At 45.4% G+C, this 19,581-nt stretch overlaps 2 protein-coding genes across 5 annotated transcripts in view; one reads left to right on the forward strand and one right to left on the reverse strand.

Moving 5' to 3' along the window:
* Window positions 1-8,636: 8,636 nt before the first annotated feature.
* On the reverse strand, window positions 8,637-16,002 carry JMJD4 (jumonji domain containing 4). Of its 3 annotated transcripts, none has more exons than XM_047776320.1 (6): window positions 15,506-16,002; window positions 15,070-15,235; window positions 12,885-13,010; window positions 12,274-12,505; window positions 11,559-11,705; window positions 8,637-11,116 (listed from the first exon to the last, which is right to left on the reverse strand). In XM_047776320.1, exons 1-6 carry the CDS (start codon window positions 15,768-15,770, stop codon window positions 10,814-10,816), a joined length of 1,239 nt encoding a protein of 412 aa, XP_047632276.1. In that variant the 5' UTR covers window positions 15,771-16,002; the 3' UTR covers window positions 8,637-10,813. The 3 variants fall into 3 exon arrangements, with proteins under 3 accessions (XP_047632276.1, XP_047632275.1, XP_047632277.1); XM_047776319.1 differs by having other exon boundaries at window positions 12,274-12,541; window positions 15,506-16,001; XM_047776321.1 differs by lacking the exon at window positions 12,885-13,010 and having other exon boundaries at window positions 12,274-12,541.
* A 142-nt stretch (window positions 16,003-16,144) lies between these two features.
* SNAP47 (synaptosome associated protein 47) overlaps window positions 16,145-19,581 on the forward strand; it is a 110,213-nt gene continuing 106,776 nt past the window's right edge. The window contains exon 1 of one of the 2 annotated variants that reach the window (XM_047776325.1): window positions 16,145-16,392. The gene's annotated coding sequence lies outside the window, so the exon portion shown is untranslated. The remainder of the gene's footprint in view (window positions 16,393-19,581) is intronic. The other variant, XM_047776323.1, reaches the window with a different exon arrangement.

Genomic DNA, 19,581 nt, shown 5'->3' on the forward strand with positions numbered 1-19,581 from the left:
TTTTCACAGAACCAGCTCTTGGTTTTATTGATTTTGTCTATTGTTTTTTGAATCTCTATTTTATTGATTTCCTCTTTGATCTTTATGATTTCCTTCCTTCTGCTGACTTGAGGAGTTTTTATTTTGTTCTTCTAATTCATTTAGCTGGTGGGTTAAGCTGTACACTTGAGATTTTTCTTCTTTTCTGAGGAAGGCCTCTATTGCTATGAACTTCCCTCTGAGCACTGCTTTTGCGGCATCCAATAGATTTTGAGTGGTTGTGTCTTCATTATCATTTGCCTTCAGGTATTTTTTAATTTCCTTCTTTATTTCCTCATTGACCTATTGGCTTTTTAGCAGTATGCTGTTTAGTCTCCATGTAGTAGATTTTTTATTTCTTTCCCTGTGGTTGATTTCTAGTTTCATGCCATTGTGATCAGAGAAGATACTTGAAATAATTTCTATACTCTTAAATTTGTTAAGGTTAGCTTTTTGCCCAAATATGTTATCAATTATGGAGAATTGTTCCATGTGCATTTGAGAAGAATATGTATTCTGATATTGTGGATATAATGTCCTGAAAAAGTCAATTAAGTCTAACTTTTCTATTGTTTCCTTTAGGATCTCTGTTGCTTTATTGATTTTCTGTCTAGAGGATCTGTCAGTTGATATGAGTGGGGTGTTAAAGTCTCCCACTATGATTGTATTCCCATCAATTTCTCCTTGTATAAGTATTTGTTGTAGGTATCTGTGTGCTCCTTTATTAGGGGCGTATATATTGATGATTGTAATATCCTCTTCTTGAATGGATCCTTTAACCATTAAATAGTGTCCTTCTTTGTCTTTCTTTATGTCTTTTGCTTTAACGTCTATTTTGTATTGTATTTTGTATTGCAACTCCTGCTTTCCTGTCTTGACCATTGTCATGAAATATCTTTTCCCACCCCCTTTTCAATCTATATGTATCCTTTGGCCTAAGATGAGCTTCTTGTAGGCAGAAGATTGAAGGGTTTTGCTTTTTTATCCAATCTGCTACTCTGTCTCTTTTGATTGGAGTGTTCAGTACATTGATATTTAAGGTGCTTATTGATAGATATTTATTTATTGCCATTTTAAACCTTGTTTTTCAGTTGGCTCTATTTTTTTTTCTTTTTTTCTTTTATTTTTTTGGTTGGATGGTTTACATTTATTTTACACTTGAGTACTTTTAAGTTTTTGTGATTGTAATGTTTGGCTTTGATTTGTGGTTGCCCTGTTTTTTAAGTATGTTAACTCCTTCCTATATCTGGTTACTTTAGCCTGATAATCATATAGGTTCAAACACATCATTAAGATAACAAAGAATCTATTTTTCCTTACTTCCCTTACCCACATTGTATGATTTTGATGTCTTCTTTTTTTATTTTTTATTTTTTATTAACATCTTAATGTTTGGATCTGTATGCTGGCTTATTTAAGTGACCAATTTCCAATTGTGGTTTCCTCCATCCTAGTTCTTCCTCTGTTTTTTTGTTTGTTTGTTTGTTTTTAATTTAGAGAAGCCCTTTCAGTATTTCTTTTAGAATGGGTTTCATATTGCTGTACTCTTTCAGTTTTGCATGTTGGAGAAATTCTTTATTTTCCCTTCTATTGTAAATGATATTCTTGCTGGATAGAGTTTTCTAGGTTGCATATTTTTTATTTTCAGCACTTTAAATATATCTTGCCACTCCCTCCTGGTCTGTAGAGTTTCTGTAGAGAAATCAGGTGATAGCCTTATGGGGGTTCCCTCATAATTAGCACTTTGCCTTTCTCTTGCTACCTTTAGAATCCTCTCTTTATCTTTAACTTTTGCCATTTTTATTATAATATGGCTTGTTGTAGGCCTGTTTGAGTTCAACTCCTTTGGGCTCCTCTGTGATTCCTGTGTCTCAATATCAGTATCCTTCAGATTTGGAAAGTTTTCAGACATAATTTCTTCAAATATATTTTAAATCCCCTTTTCTTTTTCTTTTCCTTCTGGAATTCCTATTATGCATAGATTGGCCTGCTTTATATTATCCCATAGGTCTCTTATACTGCTTTCATGTTTTTTCATTTGGTTTTGTGCCTGCTGTCCTGTTTGGGTGATTTCCATTATTCTATCTTCCACATCACTAGTTCGTTCCTCTGTGTTATTCATTCTGGTCCTTATTGCCTTTAGCTTGGTTTGTATCTCTGAAAATGAATTTTCTAGTTTATCTTGGCTCCTCCTTATGTTTTCTATCTCCTTTCTGAGAGAATCTGCATTACTGTTCGTATCCTCTCTTAATTCCTTCAGTATTTTAAACAGATAGCCAACATGCACATGAAAGAATGCTCAGCATCCCTCATTATTAGAGAAACGCAAATCAAAACCACCATGTGATACCACCTCTCACCAGTCAGACTGGCCATCATTAATAAGTCCACAAATAACAACTGCTGGAGGGTGTGTGGAGGAAAGGGTACCCTCCTGCACTGTTGGTGGGAATTTAAGCTGGTACAACCACTGTGGAGAACAGTTTGGAGGTACCTTAGAAAACTATACATAGAACTACCATATGACTCTGCAATCCCACTCTTGGGCATATATCCAGACAGCACTTTCCTCAAAAAAGACACATGCATCGGCATGTTCATTGTAGCACTATTCACAATAGGCAAGACATGGAATCAACCAAATGTCTACTGACAGATGATTGGATTAGGAAGATGTGGTATATATACACAGTGGAATACTACTCAGCCATAAAAAAGAACAAACTAATGCCTTTGCAGCAACATGGATGGAATTAGAAACTCATCCTGAGTGAAGTCAGAAAGTGAAAGAAAAAAACCATATGAGATCACTGATATCTGGAATCTAATATATAGAGCACAAAGGAAACTTTAAACACAAAAGAAAATCATGGATTTGGAGAATAGTCTTGTGGTTGCCTAGAGGGAGGGGAGGGGGTGGGATGGATTGGGAGCTAGGGGTTAATAGGTGCAAACTATTACTTTTGGAGTGGATTAGCAATGAGATCCTGCTGTTAAATGCTGAGAACTATGTCTAGCCACTTATGACAGAGCATAATGGGAGAAAAAAGAATATATACATGTACATGTAACTGGGTCACTATGCTGTACAGTAGGGAAAAAAATTGTATTGGTGAAATAACACTAATAAAACAAATAATAAAATAAAGTCTTTTTCCTGGAGTCTGATAATCTCCCAATCACTTAGCTGTTTTCCTGGGTTTTTTTCTTGCTCCCTTCATTTTTATAGGTTTTTGGTGTGCTGTCCTTTTTGCAGACAATAGAATTGTAGCCTCTCTTACTTTTGATGTCTGCCCTTCCTCAAATGCTAAGTCCATATTTAACTTTTTGAAGAACTGCCAATCTTTTTCACAGAGGCTGCACCACTGTACCTCTTGCTCCTCCCCAGCAATGTATGAGGCTTCCAACCTCACTAGCAGTTTTTTTAAATGATCTTTATTTTTTCCATTATACTTAGTTTACAGTTGTGTCAATTAGCTACTGTACAGCAAAATGACCAAGTCATATATTTTTTTCTCAGATTATCCTCCATCCATTATGTTCCATCACAAGTCACTAGATATAGTTCCCTGTGCTATACAGCAGGATCTCATTGATTATCTACTCCAAAGGCAATAGTTTGCATCTATTAACCCCAGACTCCCAGTCCATCCCTTTCCCTCCCCATCCCCCTTGGCAACCACAAGTCTGTTCTCCAAGCCCATCTGTGGCAAGATTCATTTGTGCAATATATTAGATTCCAGATATCAGTGACATCATATGATATTTGGCTTTCTCTGTCTTTGCTTAGTATAAGAGGCTCTAGTTCTATCTATGTTGCTGCAAATGGCATTAGTTTGTTCTTTTTTATGCCTGAGTAGTATTCCATTGTGTATATATACCACATCTTCTTAATCCATTCATCTATTGATGGACATTTAGGTTGTTTTCCATGTCTTGGCAATTGTGAATAGTGCTGCACTGAACATATGGGTGCATATTTCTTTTTCAAGGAAAGTTTTGTCCAGATATATGCTCAAGAGTGGGATTTCTGGGTCATATGGTAGTTCTATATTTAATTTTCTGAGGTACCTTCATACTGTTTTCCATAGTGGTTGTACCAATTTACATTTCCACCAACAGTATAGGGAGGTACCCTTTTCTTCACACACTTCCCAGCATTTGTTATTTGTTGACATGTTAATCATGGCCATTCTAAAATATGAGAGGTGGTACCTCATCGTAGTTTTTATTTGCATTTTTCTAATAATTAATGATGTTGAGCATTTTTTTTCATGTGCCTGTCAGCTATCTTTATATCTTCTTTGGGGAAATGTCTGTTCAGGTCTTTGGCCCATTTTTCAATTGGGTTGTTGGGGGTTTTTTTGCTGTTGATTTGTGTAAGTTGTTTGTATATTTTGGAGATTAAGCCCTTGTCAGTTTCATCCTTTGCAACTATTTTCTCCCATTATGTAGTTTGGCTTTATGTTTTCCTTTGCTGTGTAAAAACTTGTCAGTTTGATTAGGTCCCACTGGGTTATTTTTGCTTTTATTTCTGTTGCCTTGGGAGAATGACCTAAGAAAACATTTGTAATGTTGATGCCAGAGAATGTTTTCACATAAGAAGCACCCTATCCTGCTTAGCCCACGAAGGAGGTGCTGCAAAGGCTCTCCTAGTTGCAGGGTCCTGGGAAGTGACAGTGATCAAGCATGTGTGGACACTGCCCAGAGTGTTTGGCAGTGGCAGCAGCAGGGCAAGTGTCTTCCCAGGGGAGTGAGAGCAGCAACAGGTGGCACTCAGTTGCAGTGCCCTCTTTTTTGCTGACTTCTGAGGTGACTGGGGTCGCAGGTGGAGGGCCCTAGTAGTGAAGGGCCACACACCCCCCCTATGGTTTCTGAGTCATTTGTGCTGCCTGTAGATCACAGAAACGGTGCCACTTCGTGATTGGTCCCCCATTCCCCTTAGCCTATACAAGAGGTTCCCAGGAACCCATAGCCTGCACAAGAGGCATCCGGTCTCCTGTAGCCCAAGCTAGTGGCCTATCAACCACCTGTTGCCTGCACCAGAGGCAACTCACCCTCTGAGAGCCCACACATGTGCAAGAAAAGAGATCTCTATGGTAGTATGCCCCTCTTCCTCTCACCATCCCCTACAATGGCACCTTGCTTTTCTTGCAGGGCAGACCTCCTCCCAGGTTCCCTCGGCTGTGGAGTTCTGCTCCCTAGCCCATGGCATACCACTCCCTAGCCCCTCAGGCGACTCTGCACAGCCAACCTTAGTCCTCTCTCTGGAACTGACCTCTGGAGCCTGAGTCTCAGTGCCCAGTCCCCACCCAAGCATCCCAGACTGTGGTATCCGGGGCAGTGGTATGGATGATCTGTACAGCTCTCACACTGCTTTGCCCTCCTCAGTCCAGCTACTGCACTTTCCTTGGCAACTTTGAAATCCCTCCATCTCGGCTGAGTCAGTTAGGTAGCTTCCCAGGGTGTGGGTTCCTTTTCTCTTTCACAGCTCCCTCTCTGGAATGCCAGTCCTGTGCTGATTCCTTTTTTCTCTCTTTTTTTCTCTTCAGTTTGGAGGGTTTCTTGCCCTTTTTGGAGGCTTAAGTTCTTCTGCCAGTGTACACTAGATGTTCTGTGTGAATCATTCTACACGTATGTGTTTTTTCGATGCGTTTCTGGGAAAAGGTGAGCACAATATCTTACTCCACCATGTTGATCCTTCTCCCATTTTGTTTTTTAATTGTAGTTTTCTTGGTAATTGTGAAGTGACTTTGACTTATTTTCCCTAATATCTAATGATATTGATCATCATTTCACATGGTTATTGGTCATTTGTGTCTCTATGAGGAGAAATGTTTATTCAAGTACTTTGCCCACTTTTATTTGGGTTGTGGTTTTGTCATTGAATTGTAAAAGGTTTTAATACATTCTGGGTTCAAGAACCTTATTAGATTTAGTTTGCAAATATTTTCTACCATTCTGTAGGTTGTCTTTTCACTTCTTGAAGGTATTGATGCAATCTGATTTTGATGAAGCCTATTTTATATTGTTGCTTATGTTTTGGTGTCATATTTAAGAAAACATTTTTAAAATCCATGTGCATAAAGATATCTCCTGTTTCTTTCTTCCCTAGGGGCTTAGAATTTTAGGTCTTTGATCCATGCTGAATTAATTTTGGCCTATGTTGTGAAGTAAGGTTCCAACTCCACTCTATTGCATGTGGACTTCCAGTTTTCCCAACACTATTTGCAGAAAACCTGTTTTTCCTTTATTGGGTAGTCTTAGTGCCTTTGTTGAAAAATCCACTGACCACACATGTATGGGTTTATTCTTTAAATCTCAATTTCTATTTCATTGAGCCTGCAGCTCAACTGACTTTGTTTGCTAGTTTTAACAGTTGTGTGTACGTGTGTGAATTCTTTAGGATTTTCTACATATAAATTTTGTCATCTGTAAATAAATAGTGTTACCATCTACTTTCCAATTTGGATGTTTTTACTTTTCTTGCCTAATTTTTCTAGTCAGAACTTCTAATGAAATAGAAGTGTGAAGATGGATGTCTTTGTGTTTTTCCTGATCTTAGGGAGAAAGTTTTCAGTCTTTCAAAACTAAACATGATGCTAGTTGTGGGGGTTTTATAAATGCCGTCTATCATGTTGAGGATGTTCCCTTTATTTCTACTTATTGAGTTCTCGTATTCTTAGTGTGTTGGCTTTTGTCAAGTGTTTTTTTCAGCATCAATGAAGATGATCATATGGATTTTCCCCCTTCATTCTATAAATGTGGAAAGATTTAACTTCATATATTGAACAGTACTTTAATCCCTGGACAAATCCCATTTGGCCATGATGCATAATCTTTTGGATTTGGAAATATAATCCTGCTGGATCCTGTTTGCTAGTATTTATTGAAGATTTCTGCATCTATCTTCATGAGGGATACTGGTCTCTAGTTTTCTTTTCTTGTGAGGTCTGGCTTTCGAATTAGGGTAATGGTGCTCTCACAGAAATCAGAAGTGCCCCCTCCTCTTCTATATGCTGGAAGAGTTTAAGAACTCTTTAAATGTTTGGTAGGATTCACCAATAGAATGTTTTATAATTGCTTATACAAATTTTCCCATTTCATCTACAGCATGCAATTTGTAGGTATATAATTGTTCATAGTCTCTTACAAAGTCTTTTATTTCTGTGGGGTTAACAGTGTTGTCCCAACTTTGTTTCTGACTTTGGTTATTTCAGTCCTCTCTACTTTTTGCTTAGTCAATCTAAAGGTCTGTCATTTTTTTTCAGAGAAACAACTTTAAGTTTGCTGATTTTTCTCTATTGCTATGTTGTTCTCTACTATATTTATCCCTGCTCTAAGATTTACTTTTCAGATTTACTTTGCTCTTTTTATGGCTCACAAAGGGCATCTTCTAGCTGATTCCTGGCCATAGCTAGCCTCAGGATCGCCCTTTCTAGGGTGAGCTAAACATTTACTGACTGGAGTGCCTAGGCCAACCAGGCATTGTGCTCCCAATTTGCCAGCCCAGGCCACTTCCAGACTGGCTGGGCATGATGTCTGACAGTTGACAGGCTGACCTGGATTCCCATGGGTCATCTTGCTGTCTTAGGTGACTTCTGCTCTCTAACTAGCTGAGAAGCACTGCTCTCTAACTAGCTGAGAAGCACTGCCCAAAGTAACACTGCCCTGCTTGCTACTAGCTATTGCCCTCTGTACACTCTTCTCATTTCTTTACAGGTAACATAAAGACACCGATGAACTGTAGTCATCAGACCTGGTAGGATGCCTGTAGGCACCAATGACTAGGTAATAGTCACTGCCATCGGTGTCTAGGGGCACCCTACCAGGTCTGATAACTACAGTTTTTTGTTTTTGTTTTTATTTTTTGTCTTTTCGCCTTTTCTAGGGCCACTCCCGTGGCACATGGAGGTTCCCAGGTTAGGGGTTTAATCGGAGCTGTAGCCACCAGCCTATGCCAGAGCCACAGCAACAGAGGATCCGAGCTGTGTCCGTGACCCACACCACAGCTCACAGCAATGCCAGATCCTTAACCCACTGAGTGAGGCCAGGGATCAAACCCGCAACCTCATGGTTCCTAGTCAGATTCGTTAACTAATGTGCCATGAAGGGAACTCCAGTTCTCTCATCTTATAGCACCTGCTTATGACCCTCCCAGGGATCCTGGCCTTATCTCACATCACTCCAGCCTTTCTCAGACTAGATGGAATCTCAGATTCCATTATCAAGGCCAATTGAGAGTGAGAGTTGGCCACCTCCCTCCCCCAGTAGAGGAGAGATTCCACTTCACATACATTGCTCTTCGCCAGGTGAGGAGGGGCAGCTGAGTCCCAGTGATGGTATCTGCTGCCACTACAAGTGTCAGGCACCAAGGAGTTTATGATACCATAAGAGATGGGTCAGTGGGAAGGGAAGATTTCAGAGGAGGTGAGAGGGTGTTTTTTTTTTTTTTTTGTATAAAAGGTTAAAAATGAATTACTATTGTTGTAAATAGATAAGGATGTCCTTGAATATTATATTAAAATCCAATTTCTACTATAACCTGGTTTTCACCTTTCATTTCATATGTTGAAAGAGGCATTCTCACTCCTCAATAAGGCACTCTCACTATTCAATAAGTCTTGCATAGCCATCAGTTTATTGTATATGGGAGAAGTGAGAAGCGCCAGCCACCCCTAAGGACATGCACAAGTCTAGCTTTTACAGACATTTGTTTCAGTATCATTAAACTAGAAAAGAGCTGAGATACCCCCTCAGAACTCAGGGGATTTGGAGGTTGAAGGTACTTTCACAGGCATAGCAACAACCACTGAAATGTTGGGGTCTTTAAAAGTAACTCTTGCCAGGACCGTTTCCTACCCCAGGACAATGGCTGCCTCTCTACACTTTGGAGGAAGAGAAGCTTTTGCTGTGGTATCTTTTGACCAATATTGGGGAAACTGTATGTCAAACTTTGGAATTCCATAAACCCTAAGTAGATAAAATTGTTAAAAAGATAAAACCATATAATGTGGAAAAGAAAAAGCCAGAGGAAGATTATTAGCAAACACACTGAGGGCAGGCAGGATTTTCTATTATTATCCCTCTCCTCCAAAGAAGAACTTTATCTAAATTTGAATATTCCTCTGACTTCAGAATTCCTTTTCCTGCTTATTTCTTGGATCCAGGGGAAAGATTTGTGATGCAGACTTAGGCCTACAGCTGGGTGTCATTCTACAAGCACCCTTGCTGCCTATGTACAAGGATTTTCAGCATCCCTGCAATGCCCTGTACAATTAACACAGAAATGCCCTAGACGGCCCCCAGTCTATCAGGTACACAATGGCCACTCCTCTTTGGCTGGGGCCTGATGAATTAATTAACTTTGGTTAGGCCATGGTGATGTGAACCTTTCCCATGAGAAGGGCTGAAAGATGCAGTGGATAGGCAGGGGAAGAGGTGTATCACTAGGATCAACAATTCATGGGCAGCAAAGACATAGTTCTACCAATTAATCACCAGAGTGCTTTCAATCTGGGTGGGAGACACACACTGTCTTGAGCTTACCCAATTGCTCTCCTGCAGCTTTACCCAGTATTGGATAGTAAAGAGCTAGTGCCAGGCACACCAAGAAGCCCCCAGGACCCTACCCAACCTTCACTGTGGTGCAGACAAGCGTGAGGAGTCTGTAATGACTGATTTTGTTTGGCAAAGGGATGATAAGTAAGGCTTGGAAGTTGGACAGGGCAGAGTGAACAAAGAGTGGTTGTTGGATCAAATACTGCTTGCAAAGTGACTTTGGACAGCAAATAGTGAAGTGAGTGAAAGCTGGATGGTGCAGGTATGTGAAGTATGGAAGAGGCCCAGGTTCCAGTTTGTCTGCAGGAGGACCTTGGGCAAGGCCCTCCACCTCACTGGGTATGCAGCTGCAAGGCTGGGCTTAGAGTCCCTGAGGGGAAAGGTGGTACTACAGTAAGCAGGAGGGGGATAAACTCACTTGTGCTTTGCTTTGCTTACTTCTTGCCAGCAGGGCCCAAGTGGCATCTGAACAATGTACCTGTGACACCTGGTGGGACCTACATGAGGGAGAGCACATGAGGCCTGGCCTGGAGACCTGACCAATAGGCATCCCTCAAGTTCCTGTTGGGGAGGAGGGGGCCATAGACCAGTGGCAGGAAGGAGGTTCTATGTAAACAATGGTTCTAGTGTGAGAGAGACACAGGTCTTGAGCCCCACTCTACATCAAGGACCTTGTTCTAGCAGATGTGTGGACTTTTACAGGGATGTGGTGCTATAGCAGAGGGAGCACTGCAAGACAAGGCAGATGTACTGCACCACTGAGGATGGGAGGCCTGTCAGCTTGGGTACTAGACTTTGCTGAGGGAAGGCTGGTATGGAGGTGAGGGTGTGCCAAGAAAACCCAGTCACATGCCACTCCCACTCCTCAGTCCACAGCACATTCTCAGCCTTCTTGCCTTGGGTCCAACTGACTAACACCTTCCCACCCACCCCCTCACTGGATCCAGAGTTCCCAGTCCTGGCTGGGCCTCATGATGACAAGGAGCCTGGAACCTCTAAACAGGCATCAGGTTCCTAGGGATGCCAATGGATAACTGGACATATCAGACCCCTGAAAGCAGGAATTGTGCCTGGGACACCAAGGTGACAAGGTTCAGCAGAGAGATAATACATCCCAGACCACAAAGGAAGATAGCTTTTTCCTAGAAGGGACCCTGGAACAGGGCGACTGCCTGGAACAGGGCACCTCCTGGGTCCCCTTAGGACATGTTGCATCTGATCTTCATAGCACATACTAAAGGGATGTGGTGGCGGCCACAACCTCCTCCAGCTGCTGCAGCAGTTCCTCTGGCTGTGGAGAGAATGCACTGGTATCCATTCTCCGGAAGTCAGGGTGGGCCAACACAGACTTGAGCACCTCAGCTATGCGGCTGACATCAAAAGCAGCCTGCTGGGGGCCTAGCCCAGTGCTCTTGCCACACTCCACTTTGCCAGGGCCCATCCCCTTTGCCAGAAAGAGAAGCCTCCTTTCAGCGATGACCTTGAGAAAGTGATAGAATTCCTCAAAATTAATCCCGGAGCAGGACCTCATGATGACCTGGGCCAGAAAGGAGCAGACAGTGAGCTACTGTTCTCCCACAGCTCTGGGAAAGTTCTGCTGACCCTACATAGAGTCTAGGTTACAAAAGCTCCTGAGACATGGCCCAGTTCTTGAGGATGAAGAGACACCCAGGGGCCAGCCAGTGATCAAATGGCTCTGAGTCCTATAGCCTGGAAGCCCTAGACTCTCACTCACATAGGTAGGCCTTGTGGTTACCAGGCCCTCAAGACTGCAGCTCTGACATTAAAGATCACACCCTCCCTTGAGACCTCATGCTTCTCCACATTCTCCCCATGACCAAGGCACTGGCCCTGGGGAGCACGCTTTTGCCCAACTGTGGTCCTGGAGCAGGTGAATTCCCTATCAACCCCTTCAACCCCACTATAACCCTAGTGAGCCTCACCCCATGTCCCCCTCCTGCTCAAACCAGCTGTCCCACCTGGCAGTGGTGGTGCCAATCAGGCATGGTATCCCTCCACTCAATGATCTCCTGCTGCACAGCACAGAGCTCCTGCTGCAGGAAGTGCCACATGTTGGCCAGGTTACAGCCGTTGACCCAGTTGTGGTTGATGGAGATGGTGTCCTCCTGCAAGGGGCAAGGTGCAGGCTGTCCCCAAGAGCCCACAAGGGGCACTGTCCCCTCCCCTCATCCTGAGGTCCTTTCAGCCTTCGTCGGCTAGGAAAGCTGCTCCTATCTCCCAATGGGAGCCAGCAGGGAAGAGGGATCCAAGATAAGATCATCTGAATTCAGTTAACCCAGAGTGGGGCTCCCCAAGGGCAGGACAACACCATGGTGTGTGGATCCGTTACCCAGGAAAGCAAAACAGGAAGGACAGAAAGAAGCTGAGGGCCCTTAGCAGTGCTGTGTGGAGGAACCATCATGGCCACATGCAATACCAGCCTTGCCATGCCCCACCTCATCCCACACCCAGGCTCTCCCAGAGGGACAGTCTGTCCACTCTGTAGGAACAGCAGAGGTGGGCTTGGCCCTCTCTCTACCAGAAGCCATCTAAGAGGTGTTGAGGAGGATGGATGCTAGGCAGGCCAAGGGGCAGAGGTGAATGGGGGTCAGAGTCAGCCCATTGGAGCCCTGTGGCATTTCTTCCCTGACCCGTCTGGGCCATAGCATGTGAAGTGGGGAGTGCCCACCTTACCAGGTTGTGGACTTGGTGGTGCCACCCACTGGGCACAAATACCATCTCGCCGGCTTCCTGTGTGACCTCCAGTGGTGGGCTACAGCGATTGAGCACGGGGTGTAGGCGGCTATCCAGGAGTGTAGGGGAGGTCACGTCATAGGGGAGGCCACCATGGCAATCCCGCAGGGCTTCTTCTTGCCCCGGTGGGAAGAAGAACCACTTTTTCCTCCCACAAATGTTGACAGACCAGCTGAAGGAGCGGAAAATGTCGGCATGGAACGGCGACCTGTGTAAGAGCTCCTGTTGGTGCTCTGTGGCTTAGATGTGAGCTTTGCTTCTTCTGAATGGACTGGCCATGCTCAGAGGCCTCAATGGTTCCCAGCTCTCATACCTGGCCTGTGAGCCAGGTGGGAGGGCCAAAACTCCCCCACCCCAAAACATCATACAGAAGGTGCATAGGCTCTTTCCACAGAGGAAAGAGGGTAAGTAGGCTTAGAAATGCCAAACCTGGCAGCCAACTCCACGACCTGACTAACAGGAATTTCTGAGAGGCTCTGGCCAAGAGCGGAACACCAGCTGGAAGGTTTAGGGTCGGGGGTACAGGATGGTGGGAGCAGACAGGCAGTTACCAGGTGCCGGTGGGGCCCATATAGATGAAGCGGTAGTCATCCACGTCCAGAGCATCCCAGTACTCGTTGAGCCAGTCTGACGAGAAGTATATGGGCAGGGTGAACACGCTCTCCGCCGAGGAGTCCCTTTAGAAAGTGGCTTGAAGCTGCAGCAGAAGTGGCTACGAACCCACCTCCCAGTGCCCCTGCCCGAGCATACGAAGCCATGAGTTTTGAAATTATGTGAATGACCCTGAGCTACCTTCTGGAGCCAGAGCCAATTGCTAGGCTGAGTAGGGCCACCTCGGATATCCAGCCATAATCCAGCCACCTGATGATCACAGCCCCAAATGATCCTAGCTGAGCCCTAAGCAAATGACTGAACCAGAGTTGTAAGCAGATGAAATGGCTCTGGGGGTACTGTGACACAGCCTAGACAATTTATACAGGCATGACCTAGATGTTAAGGACCCTTACGACACCTATTCCAGGATTTCAGCCTAAGCTGGCATTCTAAATGCATTATTTGCATCATGGTGATTTCCCAGATCTGGGGGCCTCCTTCACTTTTTCACCCACACCAGTGGCCTTGGTTTTATTGAGCAGATTCAAGGTCACAAAACCAGGCACAAGGACACCCCAGGTACACCAAGATTCTTTTCACCTCATCTCTCAACCCCTCACTCCCCTAGTCCATCCCCACAACCCAACCAATGGGCTCTCAGAGGAGCACTCTAAAACAGTCCAAAGAAGAGTGCAGCTCTGCCAACAACATAGTCACACAACACTCTTTGTAAGAGGCCATGATGGGGAGAACCTTAGTAGTTCCAAATCATCTGTAACTCTCCAAAGCACCATGCAGGTCCTTCTGCTGCCATGCCTTTGTACACTGACAGACTCTTACTTATCCTTCAAAACTGCTCAGATATCACCTCTTCTGTGGCTATCCTTGCCTGCCTGATCCGAGCCTTCCTCTGTTCTCTTTACTTTAGGGTTGCCAAGGAAAATGCAAGATACTCCATCAAGGCTGAATTTCAAAACAAAAACAAAAAAACAATGAAGAAGTTTCTAGGATAAGTATGCTCCTTGTAATACCTGGGACATACTTAAAACCTAAAAAACCATTTGTTGCTTATCTGAAGCCCAAATCCACAATGCAAGAGCATCTGAGTCTGAGTCCGTCTGTGCTGATGGAATATGAGTCCCCTGAGGTCTAGGATCAGGGTATGGTTGCATCTTATCCACTGTTTGCTGGGCAGGCTCTCTCTGCTAAGTAAGAAGCTGTGTAGCAGATAGTACCAAGGGAAAACTTTGAGCAGGATGCTAGTGCCCTTCATGTACCGTTGGATTGGTCTTGGGAATGACAAGGGCCTGAATTTTTTTTTTTTTGAGTCTTAGCTCCTACATCAGCAAAACAAGAATTTGATTGTTCACTCACTCATTAATTGAGCATCTACTCAGTGCCAGTTGGTGGGTGCCTGACTATGACTCCCTCTCTGTTTGTGGAAACATACCTTTGGCAGGGGAAATGGCTACAAAATCTAAGGGCCACTTGAGAGTGGGAACACCAGAAGGGGTGGGGCTGTCCACTAGAGTGAGACATTTCTCAGAGTAGCATCCTTTGAGCTCCCCAGGTGGAAGAAGTGTGTGGTAGGAGGACACACCTCAGAAGGCCTCATTAAAGAGCTGGTATTGCTTGTTAGTGATGGAGATTTTAAATGGGCAGGACACAGTCCCGCTGGAAAGCTCTAGCTTTAATGAGCCTAGCAGTGGGGTGCAGGACTTGAGGCAGGGCAGCTAGTCTGGAGATTGGCAGCGGCCAAGGTAGAGGAAAACAGGCTTGACTTGGAGAAGTAAGTTTGGATAGGGGTGGCCGGTCTCAGAGGCATCTGAGCACAGGTGAAGGCTGGGTGCTGCCAGTTAGATCGAAGTGAGACTGACAAGGGCAGCTCTGGGAAAAACAGTGACAAAAAAGAGTTAGGTAATCACAGGCCATCTGAGCCTCTGCCAGAGGTGCCCACATTCCTCACGCAGCCAACCCTGCGCAGGCATGGTGAGATGGCCATGATTGGAGAGAATGACATTCCAACCAGGCTGAAGAGAGTGGGTTTTTTACGCTGATTAAATTCATAACTGGAGAAAAGACAAGTTCCTCACTCGTGACTAGGAAAAGCAGTGCTGTGGCCAGTGTTCTGGGCCCCTTTACCTGCACAGATGCCAGTCTTTGAGATAGAGACAGCCCCGTGAAGATGAGTAGTTTCCCTGAATGTACTCTTTCCAGTAGCTGATGTAGTCTTTGAGGGGCATGTGTTCTTTGGGGTTGGAGTTGTATTCCCTCACCCCACAGTTTGCAACAGGTACAACCACATCTCCTGAAAGGAAAGGGTCAGGCACAAACTTTTCTGAGAGTCCTCCACCCTGTCCACCCTCCAACTCATTGCTACACCGTCTCCAGAAGAATTCCTCTGGGGATTAACTCATGTTCCCTGCCTCCCTCAAGTCCTCTTGTGGCTCCCCTCATTTGCACCCTCACAGTCAGACCTAAGGGAATATAGGTAGGGCGAGGGTCAAAGGACACTGGCTGGAGTTTTGTGCTGCATTCCAAGGTGTTCCTGCCTGGGACACTCGCGCTCAGTCCTTACCATAGTTCTGAAGCAGATAATCAAAATTGGGCTTTCCGCTTGGCGTCACCCAGAGCCTCCTGCTGCCCCAGCCCTCGGTGAAAGCGCTGGAGAAAACACACGGCAAGTTGGGGAGCAGATAGCCTTTGAAGAAGTCGGCGTAGGAAAAGGAGTCTGGATTCTCTATGAAATCCACGTGGTCCAGTTTCGGGCTGACATTGCTGGAGAGACCTCCCTGGAGGCCTCGGAAGTGGCTCTCGGCAAATGCGCGCGTCTGTCTGTCCATGCTGGGCCAGGCTCAGAGTCCGTGGCGTGAGGGTCTGCTGGGAACAGGGGAGCTGGGAGCGTCGGAAGAGCTGCGGGAGTAGGAGGGGGTGCTGGACACGGAGGGGCTGCCAGCGATGCTGGAGCCAGAGGCCAGATCTCCCGGCTGCCGTCCGGCGGAAGGTCAGGGACCCAGAATGTGGTTTCTGTATTCCCACTTATCTGTTCTTTAAACTAGGAAGTGAAAAAGGAAGTATTTGCGAAAACTACTTCCGGCGTACACGCTACGCACCCGCGGCGGCTTACAGAGTCCGCCGTCAGCCCGGCGCCCTCGGGCGGAACCTAGAGTTTGCAGACAAGAGTTCCTGCCCGAGCCAGAAACACAGCGAGCCCAGCTCTGGGCGCATGCTCTCTGCTTGTTGCGGCCCGCCTGGGCAGACTCAGGAGCGAATGTACTGAGACTGTGATCCAGCTCTGGGTCCGTACGGTTTCAGAAATTGTCGAACGGTGCTGGCCCCTAGTCTCGCCGTCTTCGCGCCTCCCCAGCAGCTCAGGTAAGTCGTGTCCCCAGTCTGCAGCTGGGCCTGTGCCCGGAGCTCTTCCAGGCGTCCCTTGGCACAGTCCCTCTCGCCGCTTCTGCCGAGGTGAGTATCTCTCCTCTTTCCAGTGCTTCAAGGACTGAGGAAGGTGGTGGGACGTGGCTGGGCTAACAGAGAGGCACAAGGGTCAAAGGTGGGGTCCTGGGGAAGCTGGGGGTCTAAGGGGATGCTGAAGACCTGGAGGGGATGCTGAAGCCCTGGAGGGCATGCTGGGGAACTAGGGCGATGGGAGACCTAGGGGGGTGATAGGGGAATTGGAGTTATAGGAGTGCTGTAACTTTCAGGCGATAGTGGGGACCTGGAAGGGATGATGGGACCTGGTGGGGATGCTAGGGGACTAGGGGGCTGCTGGGGACCTGGAGGAAATGCTGTGACCAGAGAGGATGGTAGGACCTGAAGGGGATAGTGGGGACTGGAGGGGATGCTGGGGGAATAGGGAGGCTTCTGAGTGAAGGTGTGGGGGATCAAGTGTGGTGATATGAGGCTGTGCACAAAAACATATCTGAATAGGGTTACATCAAAGGGGAGCTTAGGTGGGGGTGCCATATCAGGGTCTCAGCATGTTGCAGAAATAGATGTCCTGCCAATACAGTCCTACTCGTATCAATATGGAAAGGAAGAAAACAGTTTCATTGCTGTATGAGCAGATTACATATATGTAAGGCATCTGCAGTAGAATACACAGCTGGGTAGGTCTTCCCACATTTCACACACAGGAAGTAAAAGAAAGAAATGTTGAGAACTCTCTCATCTCCTTGAGGGAAAAATAGATGCACCTGTGTAGTCTGCGCCTAATGAGAGACTCTTGCCTCAGTTCTGGAGGTACGTGTTTACAGCTCTGAGTCAGTAGGTGGTGACAATGCCTTATGAAATCTGAACACTTGAATTTGTTTCCTTCCTGACCAAAGGAAACACCCAAAGGGAAGAGGAGAGGCAACTACCGCCCCTTTATTAAATAGTGAACATGTAATCTTGTTTATCTAGCCTTATAGGTGGCGTAAGGGAGATTCTGGGGATATTGGGGCTCAAAACTTTGGAGAGGGGCTTGAGGGGGTACTCTTTTCAAGGAGTATGAAACTTACAAGAAGGAGAAGAGCAAGGACCAGAAGTGGGGAGAGGCAGAGGAGGGGAGGACTGGGAAGAAAATGAGTTTGGGAGAGTCCAGGTAGGGGTTCTAAAGTGGGAGCTGAGAACATGGGCAGGATGAGACAGGTGGTGGAGAGTTGGTGGCAAGCAAAGCAGTATGAGGGGTTATGTGATTGTGTTTGAGCTGTGCTCCCTTCCCAGTGTGCCTCATTGTGCCTCCTGTGGTCAAGTTGTGGAATTCTTTACTGGGCAGAAGGTTAGAAGGCACTGGGAAGATAAAATGGAGAAGAGTCACCCTTAATCCCATCCGGAGATGAGCATTTTTTTTGTTTGTGTCTTGATAAAGAGTTATCCTTCCAGGCATGCACTCATTCACTTTCTCTGTCTTTCTCCCTCCCTGTACACACACATACAGACACACACAGTCTCTTTGTTATATATGTATAAGTTTATATATACATATATAAACTTAACTTTATATATGTTAACTTTAACTTTAACTTTAACTTTTTTTAAAAAGATTAACAATACACTGTCAGTTTTTTGCCACATTATTGACCAGATGTTCATTAATTATTTGGTTCTAGTTGTGGCAGGTGTGGATCATGGAAGGCAAATAGGAAAATTGTGGGAAGCAGAATGTTCGTAATTGTCTAAAGATTCAGGAAATATGGCTTAAAGATTGCCTCATTGGGGAAGTATTAAATTCAAATGGTCACATCCTGGGAGGAACCCCAGGATTCAGCTTCTGAAGCTATGTAGTTGAGACTAAGTTTCATAAGAAAGCGGGGGCTTTACCAGCAGGTCTACACACTCCCCAGGATTGTTGGGGCAACTGAACTCAGAGTAGGAGGGGAGACCTCCTTTCTTGAGCATTTCCCCTGGGACAAGCATTCTGTGCTGTATTTCCCTAGTCCACATGATGGCTCTCCGATATTGGCAGTATTACCACCACTGTACAACCTGAGGCTCCAACATTACTAGTGAGAACAGGATTGGGACTGGAACACAGGTGTGTGTCCCTCCAAGGCCCCTAGATGGCAGTCCTGTCATCATCTGGGAACTTACGAGAAATGCACTTTCCTGGGCCCCACCCAGACCTAAATCAGAACCTGGGAGCAGGGCACTGCTCTAAGCCTTGTCATATCCCAGGGGCACACCCCACAGAGGGCTGGAAAGAAAAAAAGCAGGAAGGGAGTTTAAAAGTTAGCACTTTGTAGGAAATGCATTGGGAATAACATAAAAATCCTAGTTCTCTACCCTGAAAGTTTAGAAAGGGGGTGCATACCATGTGAATAGGCTGTGTTATTGCAATGAAACACCCACAAACAGCACGTTTGAACCTCCCAGGTTGAAAGTGGGAGCCTCTGAGGAGCAGGAGGTGAAGGTAATGGAAAAGACTGGCCGCTGGTGCCTGGAGACACTGCTTCCAGTGTTCTGAATCTAAGTCTTTTTGCCATCAGGAGTTGTATAAAATGTTGCTTGGTCTGTTACTTTGGAAATTAACTAAAAATAGGGTGTTTACTTGATACTGAGTCTACTCCAGGGCACAGGTCTGAGGAAGAGCTAAAAGAGATCCATTATACTAAATTCAGTGTGACCACTCATTTCTTCCCCAGAAGCATCACTCTTGAAGTGCCTTGCCATGATCTCCTCTCCCTAATTCAGCTCTGTCCACAGGGTCAGCACAAGTCTACAAGCATTTTCACTGGGAGATATGGGTTCCAGGTTACAGCAGGTGATGACCAAATAAGGAGTCCCGAAACTTAGCATAGAGTAGAGACCTAGTTCAGCATGTAGAAAGAAGAAAACTGTCCACAATGGACACAGTTGATATTTTCACTTCATATGATTTGTGGTTCACTCAACATATTTCTGGGATTCCTGTGATGTGTCAGTATTGTGCACAAGGCATATTACTTGTGGTGTTTACTTTCTTCAATGTTTTGACCGAGGTGGTCAACGTGTAAGAACATTCACAGGCTCTTTGGAGTTGTGGTGAGTGCTGTGGTCAGTGAACGGGAGAGGATGACACTAGAGTGGAACTGGAGAGTGAGGTGAAATTGGTCATGCAGAGTCACAGGAGCAGCAGGTGGGGTGCCCTGAGACAGGAATAGAGCAGAGCAGAGAGGGGGTTGCAGAGTGGTG

The sequence above is a fragment of the Phacochoerus africanus genome, chromosome 4 (assembly GCF_016906955.1).
Source record: "Phacochoerus africanus isolate WHEZ1 chromosome 4, ROS_Pafr_v1, whole genome shotgun sequence".
Taxonomy (NCBI): Eukaryota; Metazoa; Chordata; class Mammalia; order Artiodactyla; family Suidae; genus Phacochoerus; species Phacochoerus africanus.